This window comes from Glycine max, chromosome 7 (genome assembly GCF_000004515.6).
Source record: "Glycine max cultivar Williams 82 chromosome 7, Glycine_max_v4.0, whole genome shotgun sequence".
In the NCBI taxonomy this organism is placed as follows: domain Eukaryota; kingdom Viridiplantae; phylum Streptophyta; class Magnoliopsida; order Fabales; family Fabaceae; genus Glycine; species Glycine max.
Window position 1 is genome coordinate 11,194,825 of NC_038243.2, and position 11,431 is coordinate 11,206,255.

General features: G+C 32.3%; 2 protein-coding genes across 3 annotated transcripts; one reads left to right on the forward strand and one right to left on the reverse strand.

Annotated features, from left to right (window-relative positions):
• On the reverse strand, window positions 1–1,749 carry LOC100819727 (hydroquinone glucosyltransferase). The gene is made up of 2 exons (XM_014777410.2): window positions 1,154–1,749; window positions 1–830 (listed from the first exon to the last, which is right to left on the reverse strand). The coding sequence occupies exons 1-2, from the start codon at window positions 1,743–1,745 to the stop codon at window positions 1–3; spliced, it is 1,422 nt and encodes a 473-aa protein (XP_014632896.1). The 5' UTR covers window positions 1,746–1,749.
• A 5,251-nt stretch (window positions 1,750–7,000) lies between these two features.
• On the forward strand, window positions 7,001–10,679 carry LOC100811704 (uncharacterized). Of its 2 annotated transcripts, XM_003529000.4 has the most exons (4): window positions 7,001–7,426; window positions 9,404–9,562; window positions 9,679–9,790; window positions 10,042–10,679. In XM_003529000.4, exons 1-4 carry the CDS (start codon window positions 7,079–7,081, stop codon window positions 10,221–10,223), a joined length of 801 nt encoding a protein of 266 aa, XP_003529048.1. In that variant the 5' UTR covers window positions 7,001–7,078; the 3' UTR covers window positions 10,224–10,679. The 2 variants fall into 2 exon arrangements, with proteins under 2 accessions (XP_003529048.1, XP_014633406.1); XM_014777920.2 differs by lacking the exon at window positions 9,679–9,790 and having other exon boundaries at window positions 7,002–7,426.
• The last annotated feature ends 752 nt before the right edge of the window (window positions 10,680–11,431 follow it).

An 11,431-nucleotide genomic window follows, 5' to 3' on the forward strand; every position in this document is an offset into this window, starting at 1 on the left:
TTATGCAACCCCCAAGCTTAAGTTTTTCCACTTTAATGCCAACTGTGTTAGGGTCATTGTTGAGGAGGATCCATCATCCTTCAATGCATCAGCAGCAGCACCTTTCAACTTTTTCATTCTCTGGCGAATTCCCTCACCTTCTTGCCCCACCAGTAGATTCTTTATGACCCTACCTATCTCTTCCCTTTCCACAATCCCCTTCTCATTTACCTTAGCCCTAAGAGCCACTTTCAAACCATCAGTTAACAAAACAGCATTCATCTTTTGCTCGGCAAAGAGTGGCCATGCTATTAGTGGAATCCCATACACAACACTTTCAAGTGTGGAGTTCCAACCACAGTGGCATAGGAACCCACCAATTGCACCATGAGCAAGGATTTGAACCTGAGATGCCCAATAAGGTACCACCAAACCACGCCCTTGTGTTCTCTTCAAAAACCCATTTGGTAAAAATTCTGAAGGGTCCTCATTTTTAGCACCAATGTCCGCAATAATGCCAAACTTGTTTGGTGGTCTTAACACCCACAAGAATCTTTGACCACTCAATTCCAAACCCCAAGCAAGCTCGTTTATTTGATCTTGAGAAAGTGTGCCACCACTTCCAAAGGAAACATATAAGACAGAATTGTGTTGTTGCTTGTCCAACCATCTCAAACATTCTGTGTCACTTCCTTGATCATTGCATGACTCCTTTTGCACAAGGGGTCCTATTGCATATACAGAAGGGATTCCTCTTCCCTCTTCTTGTTGCAAGGCCCTTATGGTCTCTTCTTCCATCTCAAAAAAGTTGTTAACCAATATACCATCAGCTAAATAGAATCTTTCATTACCTTCAAAAAAATTATTATGTATCATTAACTAAATATATTTAAAATTATTCTCGTAGTGGACCCAAAGATTGAAACTTTTGAAAATATCTAAAAAGTCTCACCACGAAAAAATTATTGCATGGTTGGAACTAACATAACCCAATTAATCTCTACATGATACATAATATAGTGAAATCAGTTATTTTTTTGTAAATTGAAAGGCTTAACTAACCATAGACATGTAGTTTTAGGAAATAATCTAATAATTTGTTTTATATTAGAGAGTGAGAAACCCTAATTAAACTAGTTATCAAAGAGAAAATAAATATAGAACCTATCATTACCTTCAAGAAATTGCTTGTATGCTACACCTGATCGATCTTGAAGAGGGTCAGGTAGATCAGTCCCACGAATTGGTATGCAACCAGGAATCTCTATAGGTTCTGATAGGTCTCTGTACTCACCAGTAATTGTCTTGTCTAGCATGGAAGAATACAAGCACAGTGATAGTAACATAGCCGTGGATGGGAAATATGTGTAGGACAAGATATTGAGTTCCTTGCCAAAGGGTAACACTTGTGTTACCAAACCGTCAGAAATGATTGCAACGAGGTTTGAGCTAGAATGTAGTGTCTTCAATGCATCATGGATTAGTGGTAGAGAACGAGAGATGGTGACTTGAACTAGGATTGCGGGGTGAGTATCATGTGGAAGGTCCTCCATGTTAATTGGTGGTAGGAACGTGTAGCTTATGTTTGAGGGAAGAGAATGAAAAAGGGCTTTGGTGTTGTTGCAAGGTGAACCAAATGTAGGGTTGATGCATGTGACATGAATGTCACGGTGGAGATGAACTAGTCGCTTAGAGAACTCAAGAATTGAGCGTAGATGGCTGTATACTGGGACTGAAACAATGGCTATGTGAGTTGTGACCTCCATTAGTTCAAATGTAATTTGATCACATAATGTGGACATGGTTTATAGAAACATTGATGAATTTATAGAAAGAGTTATTCACTCCCTTTCTCTCTTGGTTTGAATGAAATATATACTATACGCAAATACAAACTGAAGGATTTGAGGATTGTACCGTAAAGCCACCATAAATTGTTGCAAATTAAAGTGAACTGGAGTTATCGGTCTGTGGAAATTCATTGAACTGATTCTACAGATTATGTTACATTTTCATTTGAGTTCATGTTTCATGAAGACATAACATAATTAATAATTGCACGCATATCTTTGTTTTGAGTTTTGAAAATGTGAGAGTTACGTGAAAAATCTTTGATAAACTAGTGACTTCGATAAAAAAAAAAATACTGAAACTGACAAGCTTTTAGAAATTAGAAGGGTCTCTTTATAAAAAAAAAAGAAGAACATATTAGTTGAAAAAATAACGCTAACTAATATTTTTAGAACATTAATTAAAAAATATAATAAATATAATTTATCTTAGGTGAAATTGATTACATGAATTACCTAAATAAAATTTTGACAAAATAGTATTTAATATTATCTGGAAAGTTAAAACGGCTGAAGAAGGTTGATAGTAATGACTGGAGGTAGGTACCCCTGAAAATTATTTTTCTTTGCTTATGCTGATTGATCTGAATGTGTTGTTTATGGTTGTTAATGTGTTTAGACTAGTACGTTGATGTTTTTTATTTTTTGGTATCAGAACTTTATTTGTCTTTGTCTTGCTTCTTTTGACACTCATATGTTGTTTTTTTAGATATGGGCACTCTATTTTTGAACATTTTAATCCATATTAAGACTGAAATCATATTGGAATCGATTTCCTTTTTTATCTGTGATTTAAAATGATAATTTTGGCTTTGTATATGGCTGAAACCATTAGGTTTCCATTCAGGTCCATGGGTCACAATCGGTCAAAAGCGACCTAGCTCAAGGTTGAAGACAATGATACACTATTATTGTACGCTATTATTGCATTGACATTTGTAAACACCAGTTGATTTCAATGCGGGCCATGGTTGGCTAATATTTTGGAATTTTCCGTGAAGGCCCATTGAGTTTTGGCTGGCCCACAGTTTTTCAAAATTCACTATTTGTTTGTAAAAAAAAAAAAAAAAAGGAACTTCTACGTTGCCAGCCATATACATGCATTACAATTAAAGGTTTTTGTGAAATACCTTAACATCTTTAATTAATAATTAATAATATCATGTTGCTCATAATTTATTTATTTGTGTACTAAATTGATTTAGTTATGAATTATATGTTTAAACTATTTATTTATTTAGTTTAATTGTATGTTTAATTTTTTATATTTATTTAAGCATGCAATATTGAGTTATAAAAAAAATTATGCACGTTAAAATTAATGATTAAAGAGCTTGCGTGGTTTCTTTTATTGAATATGATATGCATATATTATTTATTTATTTCTTGAATTTTGTATGTATGATTTTATGATTATTGTACATGCAAAATTATGTTAAATAATATTTATGTAATGTTATTCAATTATTTGCATTATTAAAAATGTTATGCAAATATTTAACTCTTTATTAAGAATTAATTAATGTTAATTGATTAAAGAATAGTCACAACATCTTTAATTGATTAGGTTTATATATATTAAGTGTTAAAATCACATATAAAATAATAGTTGTGATGAATCATATGTAATATAATATAATCTGCCCACATGAATTTTATTATATTTGTATGACTAATTAGGATAAAATATCAGGTTATATTTTTTAATTTACCCACAGAAATTAGGAAAAAAAAGGAACTTTATTTGATAGTTTCATCATAAATTTGAATCTAATTGAGTAGGACTTTAGCCCACAAGCAAGTTTTATGTCACTAGGTTCATAAACTAATGCATATTTTACATGGTAAAACATAATATTTTATTTAGTCTTAAATTATGAATAATGAGAATGTATGTTTGAACTCTACAGTTCATCAATCTGCGAGCATTCCTAGTATTAAGTGTGATATTCCTGAATTGAAAGGGGACAATTATAAGGTTTGGAGGGAAAAAATTCTCCTTCATCTAGGCTGGATGGATATTGACTATGCCATTAGAAAAAATGAACCATCAGGTATATATTACTGAAACTAGCACTCTTGATGTTATTGATCTTTATGAAAAATGAGAGAGATCTAATTGCTTCTCTGTGATGTTCATAAAAACCAATATATCTGCTAGTATTCGTAGTTTTGTCGATCAACATGAAAAGGTCAAGGATCTTTTGAAGGCCATTGATGATCAATTTGTTACATTTGATAAGGCCCTTGCTAGCACCCTTATAATGAAATTCTAATCCTTAAAGCTCCATGGGATAAGAGGAACGCATGATCACATTATGCACATGAAGGATATAGTGGCTCAATTGAAAACCTTGAAAGTTACCATGTTAGATTCTTTCCTAGTACACTACATTTTATGTACTCTACCTGTGCAATATGCCCCTTTCAAAATCTCTTATAACACACATAAGGATAAGTGGTCAATTAATGAGCTATTAACTATGTGTGTTTAAGAAGAGGAAAGGTTAATAATGAAATATGGTGAAAGTGCATATTTGACTGCTCAGGAAAAGAAGAAAAGGGATCAAGCCAAGAATAAGGGCAAGATTCATGCTCAGCTAGTCATAAAGAAAGAGTCAAAGTATTTCTTTTGCAAGAAAAAAGGGCACGTGAAGAAAGAATGCTCAAAATTTAAGACCTGACTCGACAAGAAAGGCACTCCATTTACTTTTATTTGTTATGAATCTAATATGATTAGTGTTAATCATAACACATGATGGATTGATTCTGGTTCTACAATCCATGTTTCTAATACCTTGTAAGGTATGGAAAACCTAAGGAGGTCAATGGTAAGCGAGCAGTACATCTATTTAGGAGGCAAGATAAGCTTACATGTGGAAGCCATTGGGACATGTAGTTGAGTTTTAAGCAGCGGTTTTATTTTGTATTGAGAAAAGACATTTTATGTTCCAAGTTTTTCTAAGAATTTGATTTTTGTATCAAAACTTGCACCATTGGGTTTTTCCTTTAATTTTTCGGATTCTGGTTTTTCTTTAATTAATAAATTTGGAATTATTGGTTCTGGTGCTCTCAGTTTTGATCACGAAGCCTACTCCTCTCTTTAGATAAAACACACCATCCAGTTTGAGTGAGTGAGGGTCTAGAAAGCTAAAATTGTGAAGGCTGAAGGTCGATAACAATGGCTGGAGATAGGTACCTCTGAAATTATTTTTTTTTCTGCATCCGCTGTTTGATCTGAATGTGTTGTTTATGGTTGTTAACGTGTTTAGACCAATACATTTATGTTTTTTATATTTGATTATCTACCATACTACTACGAGAAACAACAACAACAACAACAAAAGAACACATGTTCTCTTCATTGCAAGAGCGCTTACTACACCAACACTAGCATCCAATTTCCTAGATAAGTTTGTTGTGCCTTATCATAATTACTTCTCCTTCCAAGTAGAGGAACTCCAACAACAACTCTATGAGGTTCCACAATGTGGTAGTACTTGTGTGGATCTTCAATGTGAGAAGAAAGGTTGCGAGAGAATCGTATCTCCCCAGATCATAGCAATGAGAGAAAGGACAAGAAATATCACTGAGAAGACTCAACAACTTGGGAAGTTAATTCCTGGTGGACCAAAGATGAACGTGGCTGAGATGCTTAATGCATCTACGAAGTATGTTAAGTTCCTTCAAGCCCAAGTTGGAATGCTTGAACTCGTGAACACAGTCGAGGTATGTAATGTTAACTTCTTGCCATAAGTTTTAATAAGTTTTAATCATGTGGGTCATAAAATGATGTTATGTCATGGAACTTCTTAATTTTACTTAATTTTAATTGCTTTTTAATATTGTCAATCTTTTCTTTCTTTTAATGATTTTAATTTTCTTTTGCAGACAAATGCTTAATAGAGTCTCTTGGTTTTGTGTGTGAATTAGTTCTTGTGTGTTGCTACATCAATATTTACTTTAAGAATCCAAATGCATGTGTTTGCTCATTGCCTATTTGGTCATTCAGTGAGTGTGGACACTTTGCTTAGAATGAGAGTATGTTACATTGTTCACACAGCTTGATATCTAAAAGGTCGGTTTCGCTTAATCATCCACACTATTTCCGCATCTGATTAAGAGTATGTATAATGAGGTTTGTTTAATGTGTTGTTTAATTAAAAAATATTATTTTAATGTGCTACATGTAATTTTTATAATCAGAGAGAATCGATTATATTAACAATTATATATTGTTCATGAATTATTTAACTTTAGGAGAGAAAAATATAATATTTATAAATTAAACAACTTGTTAATAAAAAATACCTATTAAAAAAATTAATTCAATCGTTTAAAATTAAAGTAATAAAAATTGTGTTAGTTATATCAACACAACTAGAGATGATGCTCTAAAATTACGCAATGATCGGAATATACTCCGCAGATATTCTCGGCATAAGCCTCTCGAAAAGCTAATCTCCAAGATTTATCAATTATATATTCAAGTAATTTATTTTTTAAATAAATATGTTTTTGTTTCTCATAGATTAATGAATATTTTTTAGCACTATTAATTTTTTTTTCTGTTGCTAATAAAACAAAAAAAAATATTTTTTATCTTTATAATTTTATTTTAGCCATTATAATAGATATTTTTATTTTTAATCCTAAAGTATGCATCGGTCTCTATCAAATATTTTTTTAAAATAAATTAATACAAAATAAACAAAATATGATAAGGATTAAAATGAAATGATTAAAACAAAATAATAAAAATAAAAAATAATTTATTATAAACTCAATTTAAAAAAATATAAAACTATTAAAAACTCATCACAAAATTCATTAAAACCATGTTTGGATTTTGCACTGTAAAAGTATTTTTAATTTTATCAAATAGGACCCTTGCTTTTCCTTTTATTAGTTGGATTTACATTAGAACGTGTGCCACATAATTTCTAAGTACAAATCAAACATACATTATTTCATCATCAATAAAGTGTGTTAGGATAAATATTAAAAAATAATTTTTGAAAGGAATTAATTTTGGTTAAAATTAATTTTAAAATGATATAATTTATGTTTAAATATTTTATTATAAAATCAATTTAAAAATAAAAATTTTAAATTATTCTACAATATAATATCAAACATATGAACCAAACCGAATAAATACCCCCAAAAACACAAGTAACCATGAACCATTCTTCCTCGCAACTTGTTCCATTTTTCTTCCTTCCTCATTCCTCACTTCCGTCCCGAAAATGGCTTCAAGTGGCGTTGCGGGAACTTCCACACCCGAATTCTACCAGAACGTCGTCGTAATGCGTCACGGCGATCGCATCGACAACTTCGAACCCATGTGGGTGTCCACCGCTACCCGACCCTGGGACCCACCCCTTATCCAACAGGGTCGGGTCCGAGCCTTCGCCACGGGTCGCAAGTTCCGCAACAACCTCCCTTTCACTCTCCACCGCGTCTTCGTCTCTCCCTTCCTCCGATGCATCCAAACCGCCGCCGAAGTCGTCGTTGCACTCTCTGCCATCGCCGCCGGCGACGACCCCAACGTCATCGTCGGCGATGACGTCCCAATCGATCCCTCCAAACTCAAGGTCAAAATCGTGTTTTCCTTCCTCCTTTTGTTTTTTTTTTTTTGCAGAATATATGGATGTCAGAGTTTAATTGGGATTATAGATTTGATTTTCTAAACTCTGTTTTGATGCGGGGTTTATTTTACTCACTAACTAATGCGGTACTAGATTTTTAAACTTTTAGTGATGGCAATATTTTTTTTTGAGTTGTTTCTGTTTTGTAAAATAAAATAAGTCGAATTTTAAAAGAATCAATTTCACAATCATTAGATCATGTCTTTCACGAAACAAGTCAATAATCAACCGACGAATCTGAATTCAATAGAGATCACTTTAACTATGAATTTTAAAATGATTATTATTAGAGTAAATAGTGTATGCACTGTACTCTAGTGTTATCTAATGAATAAACCATCAATTCGGCCCCTCAAGTATTACCCTATCTCCTAAGTAGTCCTTAAATTCAATGAAAACAGATAAAAAAATTTATCAGGACTACAGACCAAAAATTTTGCTGGAACGAAATTCGAACATTTCGATATCTATTGAGATGAAAAACATATGTGAACATTTCGATATTTATTGGAAACATTTCAATATTTACAGAGATGAAAAATATATTTTAGCTTGCTAGTTGCTTAACAAATTGCTTATTTTTAAACAACATTGCTTAATCTTTTTTTACCACCGGAGATGATTTACATATCATATTAAGTTGCTTAAAATTAATCTATGGCTGTTTTTACAAGCACTTGTTGCTTATGAGTAAAAAAATAATATATTTTGTCATTTAAGGATTATTTAAGGGGATAATTTAAGAGTTACTTAAAATTATACCAAGAGTAAAATATATGAGTTGGTTAATTATGATGTGACATTGTAGGAACTAATTAACATAAGGTAAAGAACTCAAAATAATTTGCTTAAATTACACCTATTGGAGATGCTATAAGTAGTCCCTAAGTATCGAATATCCGTCAAATTAGTTCTTATATTGGTATATTTTATCAACGTTGAGAGACTGATTTGGAGGATTCTTTTCAATACTTAAGGGACTTTGTAGCACGGTTTAAGAACTTATAAAATTTCATTTTTTAAAGACTATTTAAAAGAGAAGGTAATACTTTAAGGGCAAAATTAATAGTTTATTCGTTATCTAATCATATGAACAGTTATGAAAAATTATTTGACTTTTACAATAACTATTTTACTCTAAGCTAATGATGATCTCTGATTGGTTCTCAAAGTAAAATATTTTACTTTTACACTGACTATACATAAAAATTAAACTCATACATTCTAATGAAATTTATGGAATGTTTACCTTAAAAAAAAGAAGAGGAAAAGCAGTTAGGCATTTTTATGTTGTGTATAATATAGTACTATCTGGATATGATTTGGATCATGCTCTTGAATAATGTGGTCTTGTTGGAAAGGGATCCCGGAAAAATTCACTATGATTAGTTAATGGATTCAAAAAAAGAAAAATGAGTCTTTCTCTTTTTGACTATATCGTAACTTGTTATTCAAAAGAAATCAACAATAGGACGTTCTTATTTTCTCACATGTTTAACAGAATAACATTAAGTCCTGAACAACCTTTGATTTTCGGAGGTGGTTCTTGCAGTGTACCAACTACCAAGGTCAAGCATTAATTTGTCTTACATTAAAATAAAATTATGTATAAATAGATTTTCCAGTAACATTGCTGCACGATTATGTTTGATTTGTCCATTTGAGATGCTTACCTTTGAGGGATACATGTCGAAATTTAAACCTTGGCCTAGTGGTGAAGACTGCATGCATACACACTGCACACATTGTATCATAGAGATTCATTTTCATCTGCAGAAGTAGAATTGTATAGTTTTGTGAGAGAAAGAATGACATGGTGTTTCATATTTCTCTTTAATAAAATATTACATTACTTACAAATCCTGAGTAGATACATCAGCTATTGAGTTTATAAAATTCTATCCCTCACTTCCACAACTGCAGGTCTCTGTTGAATATGGGTTATGTGAAATGATGAGCAGGGACGCTATCAGACTTGAGGTGGCTCCTAAAGATGGAAATTGGGGCTTTGATGTATCAGAGCGTGAGGCCATGCTTCCGGCTGGGACAGTGGATAAGAATGTGGAACGGGTCTATAAAGAGGTATAGAGGACTTTATCTTCATTTTCAACTGTGAATTTTTGGCACACTTGACAATTGTATATAAGTATGCAAACATTGTTGGTGCTGATGAAACTTTTTTGCTTGAGAAACTTTAGTTGCCCAAGTGGGAAGAAGATCCCAATTTGCACACAAGGCCTAGATATAAGCAAATAGTTAAAGACCTTGCAGACAAATATCATACTGAGAACTTGCTGCTTGTCACACACGGTATAATATTCAATTTCTTGTCCATCATTCTATCTAGAAAGGCACCTTTTTATTTGTGAATGCAATCTTTCTGTAGTTACTCCCCATGTTATATTAATGAGCAAGAATGGAATTTACTACTATAAAGCAAGAAAGTGCTTGAACCTAAACCTGTTGATCAATGAATGAAGAAGGTGCTCAATGCTCCTCTATTTTGAAGTGTGCAAGTGATTTTTACAAACTGAATTCTAATTGCATTGCACCTTTTGTAGGGGAAGGTGTTGGGGTGGCTCTTTCTTCATTCAAAAAGGATGTTACAGTGTACGAAGTTGATTACTGTGGATACGTCCAACTTAGACGCCCAATTTTCAAGAAAGACCAGTCATTTACTGCAGGAGAATTTGAAGTTCTTAATCACAATGGTCAAACTGGCGTAAATTTCATCCCAAATTAATGGCCATCTTCATGTCTTAGGCCTGATTCTCACTACTACTCTACTCTGGCTACTTCATATTTGAGTCCTCCAAAGTCCAAATGACTCCTCTATTGTGAATGCTTGATTGAGTAGGAAAATTTAAACACCATTATTCTTCAATCATAGGATATTTGATTTTCCTTGATTAAATAGTAAACATAGGAGGAAAATAAATAGTACTATAGCTTTATTCTTCTGCTTAATTCAGAATAAGTTAAAAGATACATTACTCTATGCATTTACTGAAATTTTGGTATATGATAGAACTCAATGGTGAAGAATGATCTGTGTAGGCAATTCTACTTATGAGAAAAGGCTTGGTTTGTTATTGTTATAATGTTATATTTAGTATGTTAATCATACACTTTGTTTATTGCTGTGCTGCAAATGTAAAACTAGTCTGTTGGAAAGAAAGGAAGAAAATGCTTGTAAAGATATTAGTTTTGTGTGTTTGTGCGTGCATTTGAAAGGAATAACCCTTTCTGTTAAAAGCTGTTTGTCGACCTAATTCCAACTTTCTTCCATCTCTATCAAGTCTTAAAATTATGTTATGTTCAATTTGCTATGGAAAGAATTAGCCTCCTTATTTATTTATTTTTATTGAATGGTAAGAATTAGTCTCCGCAAAACTGCACAATCATGGTAATCTTTGTGAAAAGCACACCAATATTGGGGCGGCTTATTTGTTTAATTTTGAATGATTTCAAATGATTGAAGTTTTTTTTTTTTTCAATTGAACTGATTAAGTTTTTATTTAATTGGTTACATATGAACCTTTTAGGGTTGGGATCGGTTACAACCCTAAGTCGTAATGTGCTGCTGAATAGCAGTTTCTTTGCTATAGGGAAAATGGCATTATTTTCTATACGCAAATGTTGGAAGCTTAAAGATTTTAAACCGAGAAATCTCAGTATGGGAGTTCAAAAGCGATCTCATTTAGTAATATGAAAATGTGGTTCTATACCAGCTTTACAAAACAGAAATTAAAACTCAAAAGATAACAACAACGTTTACATCTAAAGACGTGGTAAATCTGATAAGATATAACTGAATATATAAAAGCTAAACTAACCTCTAATAATGAGGACTTTATTAACAGAACAGCAACTAACATGATCTAAATGTGACAAGTCTTGTTGACTTACATGTCCATAAATGTTGGCACGTCTTCAGTGAATTTCTCCAAA

What these genes read in the sequence shown, in the direction of transcription:
- LOC100811704 (XM_003529000.4), top strand. Translation starts at nt 7,079, where the DNA reads ATGGCTTCAAGTGGCGTTGCGGGAACTTCCACACCCGAATTCTACCAG. An exon ending in TGGAACGGGTCTATAAAGAG is followed by an intron (nt 9,563 to 9,678) that starts GTATAGAGGACT and finishes GAGAAACTTTAG; the next exon opens with TTGCCCAAGTGGGAAGAAGA. An exon ending in CTTGCTGCTTGTCACACACG is followed by an intron (nt 9,791 to 10,041) that starts GTATAATATTCA and finishes CACCTTTTGTAG; the next exon opens with GGGAAGGTGTTGGGGTGGCT.
- LOC100819727 (XM_014777410.2), bottom strand. Translation starts at nt 1,745, where the DNA reads ATGGAGGTCACAACTCACATAGCCATTGTTTCAGTCCCAGTATACAGC. An exon ending in ATACAAGCAATTTCTTGAAG is followed by an intron (nt 831 to 1,153) that starts GTAATGATAGGT and finishes ATTTTTTTGAAG; the next exon opens with GTAATGAAAGATTCTATTTA.